The sequence below is a fragment of the Bos mutus genome, chromosome 21 (genome assembly GCF_027580195.1).
Source record: "Bos mutus isolate GX-2022 chromosome 21, NWIPB_WYAK_1.1, whole genome shotgun sequence".
Taxonomy (NCBI): Eukaryota; Metazoa; Chordata; class Mammalia; order Artiodactyla; family Bovidae; genus Bos; species Bos mutus.
The window spans coordinates 12,049,422-12,072,942 of NC_091637.1; the positions used below are offsets into that span (position 1 = coordinate 12,049,422).

Genomic DNA, 23,521 nt, shown 5'->3' on the forward strand with positions numbered 1-23,521 from the left:
GGAACTTTCTTTGCCACCTTAAACTCCAGGGAGCTCCCCTCTCAACCTCCTATGATCATTTACTTTAGGTGTTATAATGCCATGTGCTATGATATGCCTGCTCCTTCCTTCAACAAGTAACTTATGGTTTCCTAAAATGTGGAAAATACTATGCTGGGCTCTGAGAGGGATTTTAACAGAAGAGAAAATCCTGATCTCTCTTCATTCTGGACCTAAATTTCATGGATCTCCTACTTTTCCGAGTGGGTTGCAAGCATCTCTGATCCAACTGATGGCCTCGGTGGCGTCCTGCAGATGAGGGCCTGATCACTTAGCAGTGGTGGATGTCCAGCCGGAAGTGGGGACAGATAGGTCTCGCTTCAGACTGTGAAGTCCACAAAGGAAGGGGACAATTTTGCTGAGATGTTTGCTTAACTACATTTCTGATGTTGTCATATTCCAGCACAAACAGAGCAAGAACTGGAGACATGAGAATTTTTCCTTCTAACTCTGTTCCCTGTGAGGGGCTTCCCTAGTGGCTCAGACTGTAGAGAATCTGCCTGCAATGCGGGAGACCTGGGTTTGATCCCCAGGCTGGGAAGATCCCCTGGAGGAGGGAATGGCAACCCACTCCAGTATTCTCACTCAAGCTCCATGAAACAGCACCATCCGAATTTGCCTAACATCTCCCCATGATTCACTCTTGCACCTCCAAAATGCTTGCTCTACACAGCCACCAGAATAAACTAGTATTTAAGTTCATATGAGATCACATCACTTCCCTACTTAGAAAGATCTGTAATTTCTTCCCGCGGACCGCATGTTCCTATATAATCCAGTCCCACCTAATACATTAGCCTTCTCACCTCTCAAGGTCACCATCCTCTGTTCTCCAGTCTCACTCGCCTCTCACACGTCTTGGAAAAGCCCTGCAGGCTTGGAATGTGTTGTTCCCTCACTTGAAAACGCTTTTTCTTCATCTTTACTGTGTTAACTGCTCCTCATCCCTGATGTCTCAGCTACAAACTGCAGGAACACCAGACAGGTGTCCCTTTAATGAACCCTGACACCCTATTCTTGACCTTGACAGTAGCACGGTCATTAGATACCACTGGGGATTAGTAGTCACTCCATGTGAAGGCGGTGATTAATTTCTCCCCCTGCACTGTGTCACGAGGACCCAACACAGGCTCACACACAGGGGAGGTACATTGGCTGAATAAATAAAGATCTTACTAGGAACACAACCAGTAGAACAAGCTGTTAATTCACAGAGCACCACAAATGAACTGAACTCATTCACTCTCAAGGTGCCAATAAGTTACACATGGCGCTATCTCTGATAGACTTGCATCTATCGGAGCTAGATGCATTGACTAGAGTTCATGTTCCTTGGCAGACCATTAAAGCAGATGGCCTGCCAAGGCAGATTTGTATCACTTTTGATGTGTTTTTTAAAAGTTGGTCTTGATTTGGGCTCAGCTAGCCATGAGGTTCTCATAAATTAAGAGCATTAAATGACTATCGCTGAGCTTCCTAGAAATTGCAATTATAGTCAGTCCTTTGAAAATGGAGCATCTTTAAGAGGGGAGCTATTGTTATGAACACAACTTTAAACAGCAGACAATGAAAACAAACTAGAAAATGGACATGTGATTTAAAAGTCCCAGTGAACAATAACTATAAGACTATTTTCCTTCTGATACAAGCAGTCTTATATTTCAAAAAATAAACCCCCAAAACAACAAAAAACATACTGTTATAATTTATAAAAACTACTCAAAAGTCAGTATTATAGCATATGGCTGGAATATTTCTCCTCTACAATATGGTATCTAACTGCAGTATTTTGGTCAACAGTTTCTCAAAACAGCACTTTTATGCACAACAAAAATTGATGAGCCCACAAATATATTTTATATCAATAAAACTATTATCCATATTACAAAATGTGAATAGAAGCACTAAACTGGTTTTAGTATGAGAATTTTCCTACCATGAAGCATATTTTTTCTATACTTTATTAGGCAATAAAACAGAAACAAAAAAAATCAGAGTGGTAACTATAGATTTCCAAAAGTGTTGAAAAGCTATTGTGATTAGCAATGATTGTTGATATTTCCAACATTATTTAAAATTCAGTAAAATTATGAACAAAATATCAAGAAGACAACCTGTGAAATTCCCCATGTCAACTACACTCTAGAAAAATAAATTTAACAAAGAATGGGAATAGCATTTAATGAGCATGTAATATGTGTTTAGTAAGCTCATTTAGGTTTTAACTTGTGTGTTAAGTCACTTCAGTTGAGTCCAACTCTTTGCTATGGACTGTAACCCACCAGGCTCCTCTGTCCATGGGATTCTCCAGGCAAGAATACTGGCATGGGTTGCCATTTCCTCCTCCAGGGGATCTTCCCAGGGATCAAACCTGCATCTCTTATGTCTCCTGCATTGGCAGGCGGGTTCTTTACCACTACCACCACCAACTTAACTGTTAAAATACCCATGAGAAGCTAAAGGCTTAAGTGTACCCATGGCTAGAACGCGTAGAACCAAGATTTGCATACCTGTTTCTATACATCTTCTATACCTCAGTATGTTGTTGTTGTTGTTCATTCACTAAGTCATGTCTGACTCTTTACAACCCCACGGACTGCAGCACACCAGTCTTCCCGGTCCTGCACTGTCTCCTGGAGTTTGCTCAAACTCACGTCCATTGAGTGGGTGATGCCATCCAACCAAGTCATCCTTTGTTGTCTCCTTCTCCTCCCACCCTCAATCTTTCCCATAATATACAGGAATTAAAATGAAAGGCAGTTACCATAAAAATAAAGGACAAATCAAACAGGGACTAACCTTCATCTTCAATGAATGAACTGTTGAACTGAACACTGATTTATCCAAAGCATGAGTTGCAGTCTCTTGGGAAAGGATTAGGTACTTAAAGAAAGAATGAAGAATTTTACCAGCTATGGTGAAGTCTTAACCACTGGATTACCAGAAAAGTCCCTGAAATACAATTCTGGCCAGAAAATATTTCAGTCCCGTATTTTTCTATTTACCTATTAATTACTTGATTATCGTTTTATAGTCTATGAAAGAAACTCTGCATTGTTTTTGCTTGGCTTTTATTAATTTCTTCTCTAAACAGCTGAGTTTTGAGTGAAGGATGTTGATCTTATTAAGCATTACAAACAGCTACACTCACCTTGAGTTTCAAAGTACAATTTATCATCTGTTTTCTGAATCAAGGCTATGGCCTTGTTTACTACAGAAGTACTGACATCAGACTGGATAACCTATTACTTAAAGATTTTAGGTTACATTGGGGCAAGGTGTTTGTGAGACAAATGCTTTAATAAAAATATCTGACAGGCTCTTGTATTAGAATAACTGCACATGGTTGTCCATATCTCATATTGCTACAAAGAACATTAAAATATCTTTCACCAATTTTAGAGGGATGGGCTACAAGGGAAATTAGATTACCTCTGATTCTTTAAAATAAAAGGTCTTCTCACTTATATACAAATGTCAGACACACATATAAAATGCAAAGTTATAAATAAATTTAAACTAATACCGAGTAGGTTCAATCATACAATAAAACAGTTTATCAAATATTTATCAAAGATTTGAGTTAGTTTGAAAAAGTTATAAATTTTTGTTATACTTTAGAACACTGAAGTCTTTATCTTTTGTAAATATCTTAACATTGGTAACTTGTAGATTTAGTTATTTATATCTTATAACATTTGGAAGGTTGCACTAATTTTTATCTTTATATAAAAAGTTAAATTTATAATAGCAAAGAAATTCATCTCAGTGAATGTACATATATCATATACATATATCATATCATATATATATATGTATATGATATATAAATAATATATCATGTATATATATATGGGGCTTCCTGGATGGCTCAGTGGTAAAGAATCTGCCTGCAATGCAGGAAATGCAGGTTTGATCCATGGATCAAGAAGATCCCCTAGAGGAAGGCACAGCAACCCACTCCAGTATTCTTGCCTGGAGAATTTCATGGACAGAGGAGCGAAGAGTCAGACGCAACTGAAGCAACTTAGCACGTACACACACATGCTTCTATGTATGGTATACCATATAAATATATATATAAATAAAATATTTAAATATTTATATAAAATATAAAAATATATATAAATATATATATAATATAAATATAAATATACCAAATATACCATATATATATATATATATGATATATTACATATAAGGGCTTCTCTAGTTGCTCAGATGGTAAAGAATCTGCAGTGTAGACACTGTTATGCAGGAGACCTGGGTTTGATCCCTGGGTAGGGAAGATACCCTGGAGGAAATGGCAACTCACTCCAGTATTGTTGCCTGGGAAATCTCATGGACAGAGGAGCCTGGTGGGTTACAGTCTATGGGACTGCAGCATCAGACAGGACTGAGCAACTAACATTGTATATCTCTCTTTCTATATATATATGATATATACATTATTCCAATGTTCTGAAATGCCAGGAAAGTAATGAGAATTCAACTTCTCCAAAGTTTCTTTTTATGGCCACATTATCAAAACATCAGTAACCACTAGTGAGGAACACCCTCCTAGCTTTGATCAGAGCCACGAGTGATGGGCATTTTCTTTTTCTAATTGCTACCTGCAAAGATACAACATTAAAATTGGCAAGCCCACTGATTGCAGAGCTGGCAAAAGCATTCGTTTCTCCTCTAGGACAACAGGTCCCTGCACTCTGCAAACTGTAACCTTCACCTCCATAGGGACCACTGCCAAGATCTGCCCCCATGGACTTTTGTTTTATCAGAGTCCCTGATTTTAGGTAAAACAAACTTGAAGCATCAGTTATCATGGTTATTTGGTATTGTTTCTAAGAAACAATTACAACAACAACAAACACAAACTATCATTTAAAAAAAGTAAGAAGGTTGGAAAATTCCATTTTGAAAGGACCATTATTCTTTGAGAAGGTCCCTGGCTATGCAGAGTAAATGCAGTTTTTTAATTAATTATTTTTAATTAATTTATTTATTTTCATTGGATGATAATTACTTTACAATATTGTGATTTTTTTTTTTGCCATACATTGACATTGCAATAACTGATTATTTTTAAATGTAGTTCTTTTTTATTTGCAGGGGTGAATACTCTGTTTCCTGAGCAACTAAAATGAAATACTCATTAATAAATAAGGCTGACTGGAAAATGCTGGGTACAAATAGTTACTTATTTCTTAAATGTTCCTGGCACTGGCAATGATGTATACCTCTTCTAATCCATGATCAAGTGAAGCGGATTTTTTTTTTTTACTGCATATCAAGAGAATTGGTAATAACAACAACAGTAATAAAAAGAGTGAGTTGCTACTGTATGATATAGTGGCTAACATCTTGGAGGTATTAATTACATCCTATTGCTACTTCACAGCAACCACAATTCACTTCTTCTTCCACAGAGAAAAGTTGCTTTAGAACTCTGGATTAGGTCCACTTTGTTGCCCTAAAGCAATACACCTTGGTGTGGAGCAGACTGAGTGAGTCTGTTCACCTATGAAGTGAGCCAACCTATAAAGAACACAGACTGTGAGATCTGATTCTAACAATAAAGATCCATATGGTCTAAAGGCATGTTTAGCTAATGACAAGGATCTTTGCTTCAAATCAGAAGAGTGATAATTTTCTCATAGGTAATATAGAGACAGTAAAACATCAAGGCATTTAGTCAAATAACATAGCATTATTTGATTTCTAACTACTTCTTTTGTTACTGGAATCTTCTAATACTCACCTTCACTCCAAAGCTACCTACTGCATATCTTGAATACAAAGAAAATGACCAAATGGTAGCATTTTCTACCAATATTATTCTTCTGAAAAGAGGGTTTTGCCTTATAGACTGATCTTTACAAAAGCTTTCATCTTCCAGGTTTCTCTCCTATTAGCTGTAACTGAAAATACTCTTTGGAGAATTCACATTGGCCTGAAACAACCTCCATAAATCCTAGTTTTGAGGATGGTTTGTGGAAGTCACCTGATAGCAAGCATAAAATAAGGTAAGTTTTAAAAGAGTATTTCCACATAGGGATGTAGCTATACACAAGTCTTTTAATGTACTGCAATTAGTTCCTGGTGATCACAAAATATAAAACTACAAAAAGATTTTTCTGAAAATACTGCTTGAAAGCATATATGAGTTCCTGGGCCTTGAGATGATGTTACTGAGCCATCAACAATCACAGATTCAAAAAGTGCCGTATCGAAACACTGAGATGGAAGTAAGACACGATTTGCACTGAAAAACTGGTAAATAATTTTACATGCATTTTAGTGATGAAAACTAAAATTACTTCTGACGAAGGCACATGCAACATCTGAAATAAGTGTTTTCATAAAAGTTTCAAAAGAAAGGAAAATTTCTAAATCAATCTAAGCCTATATAAGCATTTGTAAGTAAACTGATGAATATCAGAAGCCCTTATTGAAGTATTTCATCCACAAACAGAATTTTTATATTCATATTGGGCAAAAAAGCATTTTTTAAATATTCTCACTGGACATTTCCTTAACACTGTGATCATCTTGTAGAATGATTTCCACTGGCTCATTTTTTGAAGGAGAATGAGGAGAACTCTTTTCTAAACTTATATATTCTATAATTTTTGTAATATAAAGTGCTTCTAATTAACAATCTCTTTTCCAGAGTTTGAGCTACCCCAGCCTCAGAAGTTGAGGTTACACAAATACAGAGAGTAGACCACATTCTAAAACTATAAAAACAACAAAAATCCGCTACTGCATTAATAGATAGCTCCATGTTGTGTAACATTCTTCATATTCATCAGTTTACTTGGTAAGTAAACTGCCATAGAGGTGTTTAAACTGCTAGTACAAGGGTACAATTTAGCAAGGAGAGGAGAGCCATTGTCTAATCAGACACTGGAATGTCTGGATCATTCTCATCTTAGTCAAGCAGAATTCATCACAGAGCAGGTCTGCTCTAGCCTCTGTCTATAAGTTCCAATTCATGAAGCACCAAGAGAAATTTCATACAACACCATATCAATGGCAAAGTGGTTCCATGGCCCAGACTTTGGTTGCTGTTACAGAAACGTGCCAGCCAGTTGGACTGAGGATCCAGGCACTACACCATACACTCTGCCAAGGACGGAACACTATGTCCACAGTACAGTGAGAGAGAAGGACAGACGTCGGTCTGTCTTCCGATGTCCGCTTGAAAAACTTCAGACATTTAACTGGTAAAGAAGTCATGACACGAATCACCCACAAATATCTCTGAAAGCCAAAGGGACTAGCACATTACCTAATCACAGCAAGATTATTTGCAAAGGATAATGTGAAAAATGTAAAGTGAGAGAACCTGTTTGCACTTTTTCTTCTGACTCTGCTTGAAAGAGTATGATTTCTCTGTACATGCTTCTACTGAGTAAAACATTTCAGTTTGCCATCGGATCATTTCAAGTCAGGAAATAAATAAAAATGGAAAAAAAAAAAGGTGAAAAAGATTTTTATACCTGAGAAATCTGCTGCTAAGAGATCTACCGCCTTTAAAACCTTCACTTGCAAAATGCCGACGTCCTTCATATCTTTCAGGGAGTTCTGTAAGCACTGCGGGAGGAAAGGAGATCCAATGAACACAGCTTTCTGATACCTTGTTTAATGCCACCAAGTCCTACAGGAAGTACCTTCTGGATTTATCATAACCTTTCTCATGCAAAGCTAGGAGAAGTTCCAAACCTCCTTATATCAGTCAACAGGGAACTTCAGCATTTGCAACAATCAGATTCAAACTGACTGAGAATTAATTAACTTCAGTTTTAAAATAAACAAATTACAAAGCACATGCAATCTACTTTTAACATCACCCCCTGGTGATAGCACAGACATCCCACCAGGAAAATGGGTGTAAAATGACATTGATTCTCTGTTCCTTCTTCTTTCTCTATAATGAAACTTTTAAATCACCCTAAAAGGCAACATTATTCTGACTCAGCTAGAATAAAGTTTATGGGTATCAGAGAACTAAACTTGGACCCTTCCTGGATACATATTACCACCAGAAAGAGTGAAAGTGAAAGTGAAGTTGCTCAGTCCTGTCCGACTCTTTGCAACCCCACGGATTATAGCCCGCCAGGCTCCTCCATCCATGGGATTCTCCAGGCAAGAATACTGGATCGGGTTGCCGTTTCCTTCTCCAGGGGATCTTTCCCACCCAGGGATCGAACCCACGTCTCCCGCATTGTAGGCAGACGCTTTAACCTCCGAGCCACCAGGGAAGCAGGATCTATTCATTAGAGACTGCACATCCAGTACTGCTCTATAATCACATTTACTTTAATTTTTAGTTGGCATGTGCCAAAGCTCTAATATACCTACTGATAATTCTTAAGCGTTTACAGAAATATTTAAATGTCTATCACACTACATCGTTTAGAAATTGTGCAAGAAAAAGATAAGCAGATAAATGCTCTTTGCCTGCCTCCAAAACACATCTGCTGAAAAAGATGTACTTTCAAACCTTTGGATACAATATTTCCATCATCATTAGATAACTAAAAACCTGTGATAAGTTGATCCCAGAGATTTATGGAAGGGTAGTAAAACCCCTATTATTTAGGCATTTCAGGTCAGAATCACAAAAGCTTAATAACAGTTAAGGTTTGCCTAACAAATATGCACCATTCCTAAGAACTTTTAGAAGCTGGTTTTTCAAATAGAATTTTCAATCTTAAAAAAAAAAAAAAAAACAACTAGTATTTAAGTTAAGATGGACACATTTGAAATAAAATATTTTCATAATTTTGAGGTGAAATGCCTTTGAAGATTATCTATTCTCAAAACCTAAAAAACAAATCCAGGGATCTGGAACTTGTATCTTACAATGCAGTGTTCTTTCCCTCTTAAACACTGGCCAGCTGTCTAGATCAAAAAACAAACAAACACTTGATCTTTTTATTTTGATTCTACCTTTTCAAACCTCTTTTAAATTAGTACTCCCCAAATCTTGAGGCATTATGCAAAGCAGTCATTTTGATCTTACCTAATGTCACCTTATAAATACATGAAACTCTTCATGAATTTGGAAAATTTTGCGATTTGTCCATGGGAAATTTGGGAGACTTTTGCTTTCTTTTCATTTGCTAAAGTAAAGTCATCAAAGAGAATATTAAAAGTGGATTTTGTCAAAACTTCTTTAAAGTATGTCAACCTTGCGTGCAGAATCTTGTGTTGTCAATAAGATGCGTGGCTAGACTTTGTAGTCCTGAAGATAAAGGACTATTCAATTAATCAATACACCTTGCACAGTGAAGGAGTCTGGAGACACTTAAGTTTACGCTGAGAATAATATTCCCATTAAATTGGGATTCATCTTTGCTTCATTTCCATGCCACTTTCTTAAAATGCACCTTTCATGTGTGTGGCAGTAAAATAAACGTATTGATTTACAAAGAAGATGGAATAAAACCAGAATGCAAATAAAGACACCGAGAAAGCAAGAGCACAAGAAATAATGACGAGGACAAACCCATTTGATTTAAAAATGCTGAGTGGACTTTTAAGAACATTGCAACTAGTTAGGCAAAAATTCACAAGCAGTTCTTATCCAGGGGAGTGTGAAACAAGTCTCCCATGCCTCTCTAGGGCTTTGTTTTGCTTTAGAAGACACAAGTACTTTCTCACTTGATCTTAAGAGGGTCTAGAAACGTATGCCCAACATTGCAAACATTAATATTTGGTTTATAAAAAGCAATTTTTGTGAATTTATATTAAAATTCCTAAAAATAATATAAATTAATTTTTTTAACAAAACAAAAACAGACTTACAGATTTCAAAAGCAAATTTATGGTTACCACACAGGAAACTTAGGGGGAGGGGTAAATTAGGACTTTGGGAATAACATACACACACTACTCTATATAAAATAAATAGTCAACAAGGACCTACTGTATAGCACAGGGGACTTTACTCAACATTCAGCAATAACCTATGTGGGAGAAGAATCTGAAAACAAATGGATGTATGTACAAGTATAATTGAATAATTTTGCTGTAAACCTAAAACTAACACAACAGTGCATTAGTTTGACCAAAAAGTTCATTCAAATTTTTCCTAACATCCTATGGAAAAACCCAAACAAATGTTTCCTGGCCAACTCAGTAAATCGACTATACTTCAATATAAAATAAAAGTAAAAGACAAACAAAATAAAATAAAAATACCTATTCATATATACAAACATGCTAAACAACCTTTTGCCCCCTTGAGGATTTCAGTTTTCTCCAAAGAGATCCTGAATGGTAAAATATCCAAACACTTTCTCTGGCTTTTAAATAGGAAAGCGAATTCTAAAATCTACTTTCACCTTTTCACTAGCCATTAACTTCCATGTCTGATGTCTTGTTTAGGAGAAATACCACTGAACTTTGGACAAAGATCTCTTTGGATGCAGTTTTTCAATTCCCAGACTTTGTTTCAGCTTAAAGGTGGAGTGGCGTGGGGTGGGGAGGGGGCGTAGCAAGGCAGAGCACTCACAAAGCGCTGGGCGATCTGCTTTCTCTCGTTGGGGTCTGCCAAGGGGCACACACACAGATCTGAGACCGAGACCCCTGAACAGGGTGTGAGGGTGACCAGCATCAGAAGGGTCCCCTGGCAGCTTTCCAATGGCAGCTCCAAGCAGTTGGCTTGCTTGAGTGGGAGGGCTGAGATATCCACTTTACACCTGGAAAAGTTACCAGAAGCAGACAGAAAAGCGATTAATGCGTGGCGGCGCGGACCCTCCAAAGCACCTGATTTTCATTTCATCCCCCCATGAAACCTCCCGCTGTCTGGGCACTGGCTGGTTGAGCAGTGAAGGTTGCAGGGGCTCCCCTGGCTGCTAACACTCCCTCCTGACATACCACACCCTCAGTAAAGGAGAGAAAGATGTCAAGAAACTCAAAGAAAAGGCCGCGTGGAGAAAGTGGCAAACGAATTGAGAAGCAGCAAATCTCTGCCAGGTAAAGTCTGCAGAAAGCTGATGAGATCAAAAACTAGGAAGAAAAAAAGTTTCAGAGTTTCAGCACTATGGATGTGGGCTCTAGAAGGCTTCTTGGGTTGTGTCTTTTTTTTTTTTTTTTTTTAACCAGCCAAGAGAATAAGAGACGTTGGTTCAAAAAGAGGTGAAAAGACAGGAGCCTGTGCAAGCGGGAGAGGGTTAATGGAGAAACCATTTTCTTCCAGATTAATGCCAACTGGCGAGATTTTATTTAAAGAAATGTGTTAAGGTGTTTTCCTAATAGGCACCATTCCGCGGGGCTTCCCCAGGTGGGTTTCTGTTAGACAAATGGAGCATGAAGTGCTGTTGATTGATCCCATTTCTGCAGCACAGCCAAAAAAGGCTGCACCCATCTGCTATAAATTGCATGTTTTCCGCCTCTTAACAGTCAATGTTCTGGTGATGTTGAAAACCTCAAACACATTTAAATACAGAAGCAAACACTGAAAGGGGGGGCTGAGGTGCTAAGCCATTTATTTGCTTTAACACGGAAAATCCTGGGGTTGCTTGGACCACACTCGCTTCGTTCGCGTCCCGGTGGGTGAGGTGGCAGGGCTGAGTGGAGGGAAGGCGGGCACTGCGTGGTTTGCGTTCCCATTCGCCATCTCTAGTTACTAAGTCAGATGACCATTCAAGACTTTATTACAAACACGGATGCACCGCCTCATAATGTCGGACAATAGAGTCTTACCCCACATCATTCATGCACTTTTGTAAGTTTGCAGACAATAGCCAACAGGCAAACCCACCTCATATATAAAGCCATGATAGTTTTGAGCCACATGGATATGGAAAAAGTTCCAGTTAAATAAATTTGAAAGAAAGCTTGCAATTCTTTTCCAATTAAAGAGAAAAACCTACCAATATTAAAAGTCTATGCCTATTTTTAGTACAGAATAAAAATATTTTTACAGTAAGGGATACGTACCCATAAAATTAAATTTATGTGGGTATTTATTTTCAAATTACCAAAAGTGATTCCAGTTATAAGAAGAGGTGGCAATTAGAGCTTTTACATGTAATAAATTCATCATGTGTTTCTGCTGGAGACATTAAAAAATATATTCATATATATTTAAATAACCCTCTATGGTTTGAATCAAAAATTTTTTTGTAGCAGTAAATAAGTTTACTACTGTGAACAGAGGGGTTAGTAAATTTTGTAAGCAAGTATATGAGTGGGGAGTTAATTTTGCTGGGCAAGAAATGTCAAGTGCTTTAACTGCACCATTTCTACAAAACTGCTGCTGCTAAGTCGCTTCAGTCGTGTTCGACTCTGTGCAACCCCATAGATGACAGCCCACCAGGATCCCCCGTCCATGGGATTCTCCAGGCAAGAACACTGGTGTGGATTGCCATTTCCTTCTCCAATGCATGAAAGTGAAAAGTGAAAGTGAAGTTGCTCAGTCGTGTCCGACTCTTCAAGACCCCATGGACTGCAGCCTACCAGGTTCCTCTGTCCATGGGATTTTCCAGGCAAGAGTACTGGAGTGGGGTGCCATTGCCTTTTCCGCCTACAAAACTAAGGGCCTGAAAATTCTAAATAAGTATAGTAGTAGTACATCTGTTTAAGAATATTTGCTAAGCATTATTTTACACTGTTATACACACTTTCATTTAATAAAGCTCTTTCTATGGAAGGATGAATGATCCAAATTTGTTTAAGACTTTTCTCTGGTGGTAACCTTAAATAGGAGAGTATTTATTTATTTATTTATTTATTTACAGCTTCCTTGAACAGAGCAGTTTACTAATTTAAACAAGTGTGAATCACATCAAACTAAACATTTGGTTTTGTCTCAGAAATTACACATTTTCACAAACTTTTCAGTCATTTCTACCCACTATGAAACTTTTGCACCTATCTCATATTTACAGTTTATTTTGATAACAAAGAAAGAATTCCTATACAAAAAAATAGCCTTGCCTATTTTAGATATAAGAGCCACATAAACACCAGATAAGGGAATTTCAGGACAAACCTAACGGATTCTACATTCTCAATTAATTAATGAGTGAATTCAATCAAATGCTTACTTTTCTTTTCTTAGTGACCTGAAAGAGCAAATTAAATTGATACATCAGCATCGGGTCAGTCAAAATTAAACCTTGTCCTTTTGTACACGGATTATGACCCCTGTCTCTTAGGGTCCCCATCCCATCATATGAATTAATCGATTCTTAAAACACCAACGTCTTTAGTCTTAAGAATTAATGTAAAGCGACCCTCTCCCTAGTGTTAACCACCAACTCTAAGGATGACTTTCTATGAACTTTCTAGAACTGAAGTGCTCTCTCCCCATCTCTTCTATACAGCTGGCTGCCCCCTTCAATTCCACATTCTGGAAGAAAGGAGGAAAGAAGGGAGTAAGAAGAAATGACTCTCACACCAAACCCTTTCCTTCAGGCCTCCTATTTTTCTGTGTCAACCTCTGTCTCCATGGCTTCAGCTCATCTTCACGTTGGAAGGAGAACCAGAATGCTCTGGAGGTTAGTCAGAGGCAGAAGAAATACTTACATTAACCCCAAGCTAGGAACTGGTTACTGTATGACCAGCCAAAGTAGTGGAAGCAAAGATAAAAATAAGGACTTTTCTTCCAGAATTTCAGAACTCTTTTACCGTAACACTCAATTGAATCTTCTGAAGAGAGGTGAGTATCATGTAAACAAAATGACCTTCTTCAGGTGCAAGTAAATAAAATCTTTAAGATATAATCATTTTGAAATACATTCACCAAAGACAAGTTTAATACAAAAGTCTTAAAAGGAGACTCTGGGCTGCTTCATTCATTTTCTATAGGGTATCACATTCTACCCCGGGAAAAAAATAAATAATCTGGCCGGCGCCGCGCCTGAAGCACTAGCCAATCTGCTGTTCTTTCCCAAGACTTTCTGTTACCTGTTTAGTAACCAGTTGCAGGTGAAGTGCAGAGCTGGCCCCTGAGGATGCCTAGAAGAATGGATCCAGCGCAGATTCATCGCAACGCAAAACACCCCCTCCTCCTTCCCTCCTGCCTGCTCATTCTTATAAACACTACTCACTCACTCATCAATTCTAGAATTTTACAGGTATTGTCATATATTCTCTTTTCTCTTTTGTATCCTCTAAATTTCTTCCCAAACTCTACCCAAATGGCAACATTGTATGAGGCTTGATGAAACTAAGCTTACTACTCTAGATGCAATTTTCTTTGAAAAATAAACTCAGTTTTTGGATATGTGGTTTAAAAGGCTCTCATAATTAATGTTCCAATTATCATTAAAAACCACACCAACATTAATAAATGATGGGGCACAAAGATCTTTCTTTGAAGGGCCAAAGAGTAAACAGTTTTAGTTTGGGGCTACATGGTCTCTGCTACAACTACTCAACTCTCCCCTTGTAGCATGAAAGCAATAATAGACAATGTAAAGAAACGAACAGTGCTCTTTTCCAATAAAACTTTACTCAAAAACAAGCAGCCTTCTGGACTTGACCCACGGGCCCTAGTTAGGTGACCCCTGATCTAAAGAAATGCTAGTCATTCAACTGTGATGAATTACAGCAGGGTAAGTATTTAAAATTTTTCCCATAATAGTAGATGACAGTACAGACACATTGATAAAGGTATCAGAGATACTGACCTACAAACAATGTAAAACAAAAAATACCTGTTAACTCACCATAGCCCAAGAGACTCTGGCCAATATATCCAAAGATGTGTTTGTTAACAAAAACCGATGAAGCAATAAAACTTATGAAACTGTACTGAAAAAGACAATGTGGAAAGCACGTGTGCAGAGTGTCCATGCAAAACACATGAGTAACGAGCATTAGCCAATCAGGTCTGCCCCCAGGGCATCTCATGTGCGGCTCCACCAGCAGGGGGAGTGACCACGTATGGACCATAATTCAACAGGTGCTACACACGGGCCCTTAGAGGACCAAGAACTCATCATTCTGAAGTCAGGTTGTAGATCATTCAGTCCATCAGAGGTCCACTGTGGTAACAAGTAGTGAACAGAAAGGAGCCGGGCACTGGTGTGTCTGGGTCTAGCCAAGTCCAGCCGTGGTTCACAGGCAGGAGATGGAATCCGACGGCTTTGTGACCTCACTTCCGCTTTCCGCTCTAGTCTGATCGCGTGACATCACCACTCTTTGCATTCCTTTCAAGTTTCTCAGACGTCTTCTCCCTCCTCTCTAAGTCTCTGCCCATTTGGTCCCATCTTCCTGAAACGTTCTTCCTCCAATCTGGTCAGGCTAACCACCACCCATGTGACAGGTCTCAGCTGAGCCGCTCTTCTTCCAGAAAGCTGCCCACAACCTAGTGCCTGAGGACACGACCCACACGTGAACCCCCAGCTTTTGGTAGGATGTCTGATACACAACATGCTCAGTGTTTGTTGAGTAAAATGAACGAACAAACAAAATGAATCCTAGTGGCAAAATAAAATTCAAAGTCAAACACTCCAAATTATCAAGTCAGTGTTTCTCTTTTGTTAACCAACTGAATATCTTGTAGGGTCTATTTCCTCCTCTATATAAAAAAGAAAGGGAAAGAAATATATGTATGGATACCTCCCAGATTCAAATATCTGCATTTCTATTCACCTGGAGAAAACAAGGACTAAGTTACTTTTTTTTTTCCCTCTACAAGTTTTTTTTTTTTTTTTTCTCTGCATATATTAAAGCCAGCCTCTCCAGCCCACAGGCAGTTAATGTGCTGATTTAGCATTGTTTCTGACCTCCTGTTCCTGTCTTTCTCCATTAATCCCACCGCATTTTAATGTTTTAATTCAACACATAATTTTTACCATATCAGTCAGCCAAACCTGCTAAGTTCCACTTGCCATGATAGCTTTTAACCTCTTATTCATTACCATAATTCTATGTTTTATATTATAGACTGGTCAGCTTTTAACTTAAATGCAAGGGGGCAGAAAAGAGTCCTAGAGTTTTAAAAGCTGTAAATCTCAGAGGCTAAGAACGGGGGTGAACAGGAAGCAAATGGTGACTGTGTCAAGCCTTGCTGTGAAAGCAGATCAGCAACATGGCGTGCGATCTGTCCAAAGAAATACCCTGATTCTCCTGCGCGTCGGAGTCACTGGTAAACGGGCAGCACATCAGAGCCACTTTCTAAGGCACCATGTGGGACTCGGGATTGGCTCTGCGGCAGCCCAGTTAAAATAAGCTTGTGCAATCTCATTCTTACCTTTTCCAAACTAAGTCTGCGTGCATCCATGCATGCATACTCAGTCGTGTCCGACTATTTGCAACCCCGTGGACTGTAGCCCACCAGGCTCCTCTGTCCACATAATTTTCCAGGCAAGAATACTGGAGTGGGTTGCCATTTCCTCCTCCAGGGAATTTTCCTGATTCAGGGATTGAACTCACATCTCTTGCATCTCCTACACTCGCAGGCAGATTCCTTACCACTGGCACCACTTTGGAAGCTAGAATATTCTATAACAAATTAATCACCAGTATCACAGGGAAATATAAAATATACTTTAAGAAAATGGTATGATTATGTTGAAATGGTACAGGTTGACAAGAAGATTAATCTATATTTCTACTCTTGCCATTTTGTTTAAAAGTTGGAGCAGGTTATATTTAGCTTTATTTCTTACTCCTCCTAAAAATCCACTGTTTCTGCACCATAGATGGACTCAAAAGACTTTTTTTTTTTCTGTCCCATGAATAGTAGACACCCTGTATTGGGGGTTGGGGTGTTGGTTTGCCCAAGCACTCTTATCTCACCAGCCCTGACCTCCTCAGGAGCTACCTGTGGCTTAGCGGAAGCCCACAGGTGGACCATAAGGACATAAGGAATTTCAGAAAGCTCCCCATGACTCAGAGAGCCTGGAGGAGGCTGGCTGCCATGGTGGTTGGGTAGGCAGGACAAGGCTGAACTATCACCAAGCTAGCAACCCACCAATGCCAACACAAACGCCAGTTATGACCATAACTGACCACTGCCCAGGTCTACCACCATCCACAGCTACAAAACCAATGTCAGTCAGGCTAATCGACACTGTTCAGTTCTTGAGTCAATAAATATCCTTCCCATCACATCCTGGAAGATAGTCACTGCTCACTTCCACCAAAACACACACACAAAAATCTCTATTCTGTTTTGAATAAACAAAACTGAGCTGAATTTTAACCAGTCATATCTCAAATACTTAAACAGCACAATTTAGTGGTGGGGATCTGTAGTTATTCTCCAGAAGAAAAAAAAAATCTCAAAATTAATAGGAGTAATAATAGCAATCAACAATAGACATGGTTGCCAGTTGCCATGATGGCCTGCAAGTTGGCTGAAGACCCTGTTACGCAGATGGAAAAACCACAAGAAAGGCCACTGCCCAAGGTCTCGTAGCTCGCAAGTGTTGTGGTTACCAGACAGCCCAGGAAACACAACCCAGAGCGTTCCGTCCCTCCTCTCACGATGCCTGCCAGGGGAAGCTTCAGTGGGGGAAGAGTTTCTCACAGAAGCCATGCAGAACTTTAAACTGCTATCACCATCCAAAGACAAATTATGAGACAGGTCTGAGAACATTCAACATAGCCAAAGACCCTCCTGACACAACAAGGTATTTCCCAACAGTTGGGGGATAAAATAACTGATCCTTAACAATTACAACAAAGAACAGGAAAACAGAGAGTGAACCCTTTTATGCAAGAAGGAACAATAAGTAACAGGTCTGTGATATCCATATGCCAACACAATCTCTCCTTTCACTATGACAAGCAGTGGTGTATTTTAGGGGAAGTCTCACCCCACCTGGAAGTTCACTCTGGGTAACGCTGTGTAGTCAAAGCCCAAGAGACACTTCTGTTATCTTCTGTCCCTCAGGAGAGGAAAAAGGAAAAGGATACCCAAAAAAATTCCTTTAAAGTCCACGAAGAGGAAGGGCAGAATGGCCACTGGGGCAGGTAGACGTCTAAGTCACAAACAGGAAATAGCTCAAATAATAAATGAAGACCCAAATGACAAAACATGGCATAAGAGGGACATCTCCAATTATTTCCTGTGTCTGTAAAGAAACTTAACGCTCATTTGAAAAAGCATTTCCTACTATGTGAAGGAAACATGACGGCATGGTGACACACGAAACGAAAGGCCATTACTCTCTGCACCTACGAAAATAACACATGGGCCATCCATCACCAGGGGCTCAAAGGCCATCCTTCAGATAACGCTGCGGGACACAGAGTTCTCTGCATTGTGCACTGACGTGACTTATCCGTGCTCCGCTGGCTAGCACAATGCGTCTGATCCTTCTGCTGTGGGTGTTGGCAGTGCACAGGGGTGTCGCGGCAGTGACCAGGGTGGGAGGCACTGAGAACACGCAGGCGTCTAAGTTATCCTGTGGAAACGGAGGAGCGGGGAGACTAGGAAAGCACCTGACAGAGAAAAATCTGTGCATTCTGGACCACAGGAAGACCTTTCTCCAGCGCAGAAGAGTGACAGGGCCTAGTTTGGTGCCCCAAACCACAAATCTGGCCCTGCAGATCTCCAGGGAAGTATGGCTACTACCTACCAGAGCAGCAGAGAACTGGGGTTGAGCAGGCTGCACAAAGCAACGGAACCGGGACCACAACACGCACACAGCAGGAAGAGCTCCCCGGTCTCAGCCGGAGGCAGCCTGGCCCTCCTAGCCAGTGTTTACACGGATGGATGAACTGTGTAGGTGCGTGTGCATGTTCCACATGATAAGTGGGCAAGAGTGCTGCCATCAGGTGAGTGAGAGCTCAGATTATTAAGTACCCTGGGACAAACCAGGCCATTCTGTCGACAGAATGCCACTGCAGACAAGCACAGGAGGAACATGCCATGGTCTCCAAAATTCCTCTTGTCTGTCTCAGGATAAGTTACTGAGATGGGATGGGATCAAAGGGCAAGTCGCTCAGTTGTGTCCGACTATTTGCGACCACATGGTCTATACTGTCCATGGAATTCTCCAGGCCAGAATACTGGAGTGGGTTCAGTTCAGTTCAGTTCAGTCGCTCAGTCGTGTCCAACTCTTTGCAACCCCATGAATCGAAGCACGCCAGGCCTCCCTGTCCATCACCAACTCCTGGAGTTCACTCAGATTCACGTCCATCGAGTCAGTGATGCCATCCAGCCATCTCATCCTCTGTCGTCCCCTTCTCCTCCTGCCCCCAATCCCTCCCAGCATCAGAGTCTTTTCCAATGAGTCAACTCTTCACATGAGGTGGCCAAAGTACTGGAGTTTCAGCTTTAGCATCATTGCTTCCAAAGAAATCCCAGGGCTGAGCTCCTTCAGAATGGACTGGTTGGATCCCCTTGTAGTCCAAGGGACTCTCAGGAGTCTTCTCCAACACCACAGTTCAAAAGCATCAATTCTTCAGCACTCAGCTTTCTTCACAGTCCAACTCTCACATCCGTACATGACCACAGGAAAAACCATAGCGTTGACCAGATGGACCTTTGTTGGCAAAGTAATATCTCTGCTTTTCAATATGCTATCTAGGTTGGTCATAACTTTCCTTCCAAGGAGTAAGCGTCTTTTAATTTCATGGCTGCAGTCACCATCTACAGTGATTTTGGAGCCCAAAAAAATAGTCTTACACTGTATCCACTGTGTCCACATCTATTTCCCATGAAGTGATGGGACCGGATGCCAAGATGTTAGTCTTCTGAATGTTGAGCTTTAAGCCAACTTTTTCACTCTCCTCTTTCACTTTCATCAAGAAGCTTTTGAGTTCCTCTTCACTTTCTGCCATAAGGGTCGTGTCATCTGCATATCTGAGGTTATTGACATTTCTCCCGGCAATCTTGATTCCAGCTTGTGCTTCTTCCAGTCCAGCGTTTCTCATGATGTACTCTGCATATAAGTTAAATAAGCAGGGTCACAGTATACAGCCTTGACGTACTCTTTTTCCTATTTGGAACCAGTCTGTTGTTTCATGTCTAGTTCTAACTGTTGCTTCCTGACCTGCATACAGATTTCTCAAGAGGCAGGTCAGGTGGTCTGAGATTCCCATCTCTTTCAGGATTTTCCACAGTTTATTGTGATCCACACAGTCAAAGGCTTTGGCATAGTCAAGAAAGCAGAAATAGATGCTTTTCTGGAACTCTCTTGCTTTTTCCATGATCCAGTGGATGTTGGCAATTTGGTCTCTGGTTCCTCTGCCTTTTCTAAAACCAGCTTGAACATCAGGAAGTTCACAGTTCACATATTGCTGAAGCCTGGCTTGGAGAATTTTGAGCATTACTTTACTAGCGTGTGAGATGAGTGCAATTGTGCGGTAGTTTGAGCATTCTTCGGCATTGCCTTTTTGGGATTGGAATGAAAACTGACCTTTTCCAGTCCTGTGGCCACTGCTGAGTTTCCCAAATATGCTGGCATATTGAGTGCAGCACTTTCACAGCATCATCTTTCAGGATTTGAAATAGCTCAACTGGAATTCCATCACCTCCACTAGCTTTGTTCGTAGTGATGCTTTCTAAGGCCCACTTGACTTCACATTCTAGGATGTCTGGCTCTAGGTGAGTGATCACACCATCATGATTATCTGGATCATGAAGATCTTTTTTTATACAGTTCTTCTGTGTATTCTTGCCACCTCTTCTTAATATCTTCTGCTTCTGTTAGGTACATACCATTTCTGTCCTTTATTGAGCCCATCTTTGCATGAAATGTACCCACTGGAGTGGGTAGCCTTTCCCTTCTCTAGGGGACCTTCCCAACCCAGGGATCGAACCAAGGTCTCCCGTATTGCAGGTGGATTCTTTACCAGCTGAGTCACAAGAGAAGCCCAAGAATACTAGGATGGGATAACAGCAGCGAAAAGAACTGATGTTTCATGCAACTGCCTCTGCTAAGCATTCTACACAGAAAAAAAGCACTGCATTGGGTTTTGGGTTAGCTGGGGCACAGCCTATTTTGGCCCCTAAATTCCTTGCTGATAGAAAAACATAACATCTCTGGACCTCTGGACTTCCTCATCTGTAAAATGAAGGGGTTCTACTGGATGAAGGGCTTTCAATCTTTCGTGTTCAGCAGTAAAACTCTTGCCTGGAACAGAACCCCACCACAGAGCACAGGTAAAAGTGGAGATGTTCTGGTTTCAGAAGAAACTTGATTATCCTGAAAGCTGGCCCCAACACATCTCCCTGAACCCAGGGCTCCAGAGAACTTGGTTTGAAAAAGACCACAGACAGATGTTGAGAGCCGTTTAAATGCTGTATTCTAAATTTAGAATGGGTGGACAAACTGGATGCATATTGGCTGAACAAAACGCAGTAGTTTGGAAGAAAAAACTTGGGTCTTTGAAAACAGATAATCCTGAGTCTCGCATTCACTATTCTGCCAAGATTCTCAGCACTCCATTCCCTCATCTATAAAATAAGGATAATATTGTGAACTTGCAGCCTTCCCAGAAATATCAGAGATGTATGCCTCCACCAGCATCTCCTTCATGCTTAAACTGGGGCAGCTACGATGCAGGCAGAATCGCATTTAACTATAGTCTTACTATAATCCTATATGGAAACTATTAATACTTACAATATTTCTCATTATATACAAGTGAGCACCTCAATTAAGTTGGGAAGGTCCGAAGTATACAAATAAAACTGATCTGGCCTCAACAGGTTTCATTATGATTTGCCACAAAGTTCATAGAGGACAATGGAAAGGTTCCATCAATTTGGGACACCTAGCTTCATGGTGTTACTGAATTATTTGGTATTTTCACTAAATAGCAAAACCAAACTCATAGGGTGCATTGGAAACTGATACCAACATTTCCCAAAGAGTCTGAGATGGGACATTATCTTTCTTTAGAGAATCCCTGACACATAACGATTTTCTTCTGTTGCAATCAATACTAAACAGCATATACCAATTAATAAATGAAAAAGTCTTCCCCAGGTTAAGGTCCAGCTAACTTATGGCTCCTTGGGGTGGGAATATGAGGTTTTACTCTAAGCTCAACCAGATAAGGACAATGCTATAGACCAGCCTCATGCAGACACGTCTCCCACCATTTAGAAAGCAGAAGAGACTCACGTGCCCAAACGTTCCTCATGCTTTTTGCTGTCCTTTCCCCACACTTCAATGTCCAAAATGCCCATCCTGTCAGAGAAGTAGTGAAAGTCAAACTGTTCCTGCCACTGCGGATTTGCACTCTTACACAGTGTCTAGAAAACATGCAGTTATAATATTTATTTTCTTAAAATGTCATTCATCACTATAGCAGCTACACATTCATTTATTTCTAAACAGCAGGAAGGCAATCATAATTATGGTTATGATCACTCTTACACAGTTAAAATTTTCCTTGTTGAAAATGAAAGGCATGTCAAGGTTTTAAGAATTGGCAAAACATCATACTCTTTTAGCTGACCCCAGATTCAGTCATTTATCCACCAAATTAGAAACAGCATTGTTATCCCCAAAGAAACAATCAATGTTATAGGTATACAAAATATATATTTTTGATACATGGGTAATATTTATTACACATATATAATAATGACTATTGAGCTGCACTCTCTATATAATATTATATCTCAATAGATATTTCATAGCTCTTCTCTCTTACAAAAGATACTCCTAATTGGTTAATCAAATGGAAATAACATTTTTATTGGCACATCCATTTCAGCGCTGGCTTAAGAACTATATAAATTAACAATTTGGGATCTTAATTAACATCTGTCAGATGCATTACATGAGAAACCCATAACTTGTATGTGACTGCCTATTTCTAAATTCAAGTTTCCTGAATCCAGTCACTGGAGTCAGAGGAAGATTAGGAAATTCCACTACAGCCAAACCTAAAAATGAACATGCGTGGTTGGAAAACTCCACAAGTGTTTCCATGTTCTCCAAGAGTTATTTCAAACTGCTTATGTGTTTGATTCATTGGCAAGACTTTCATTTCTGTTTCGTTTACACAGAGATTCAATTTGTGAAGAAAAAGTGAGCAAAAATGCGGGCCACTAAATACCAGGAACTCAGGGCCAATGATGAAATCCTGGGGCCAAGTTTGCTCGCATGGGAAAAAATGAACTGCTTAGACCTCAACTGCAGCCAACACCATATAACATCATCTATGCTGTTTTTCATCATCGTTGAGTTTAAATATATCAGATCACAGAATTTAGAAACTATGCAGAAAAAAAAGCCCATTTGATCACAACTTAAGCGCAGTATTCCCCAAGGGGGAATGCAGCAGATACCGGACTCTTTCTACACTTCACCTTAGTCTAAAAGGGTAAGTGCGCTTAGTGATGAATAATTTTTCTATAAATCCTTACCCTGATGCTGGAGGGTTAAAGGAATCTTAATGGAGACCTGTGCTTATCCTGGATACACTTATTGTGAGGTACAGCCTAAAACTGCCTGCTTAAAATTATCATCTGTACATTTTGGCCATAACTTTGCTTCAATTTCTTGCATTTCTCATAATCAACAATTCTGCAACATGAGCTTCGGTT

At 39.8% G+C, this 23,521-nt stretch overlaps 1 protein-coding gene across 3 annotated transcripts in view; it reads right to left on the reverse strand.

Moving 5' to 3' along the window:
* The window catches only part of MCTP2 (multiple C2 and transmembrane domain containing 2), a 261,100-nt gene that overhangs the window by 119,294 nt on the left and 118,285 nt on the right, over positions 1-23,521 (reverse strand). For 2 of the 3 annotated variants that reach the window (XM_005891571.3, XM_070358172.1), the window contains 3 exons: positions 22,089-22,219; positions 10,562-10,748; positions 7,542-7,635 (listed from right to left, as the gene is read on the reverse strand). In XM_005891571.3, the coding sequence (XP_005891633.1) occupies positions 7,542-7,635; positions 10,562-10,748; positions 22,089-22,219 (412 nt within the window). The remainder of the gene's footprint in view (positions 1-7,541; positions 7,636-10,561; positions 10,749-22,088; positions 22,220-23,521) is intronic. The other variant, XM_070358173.1, reaches the window with a different exon arrangement.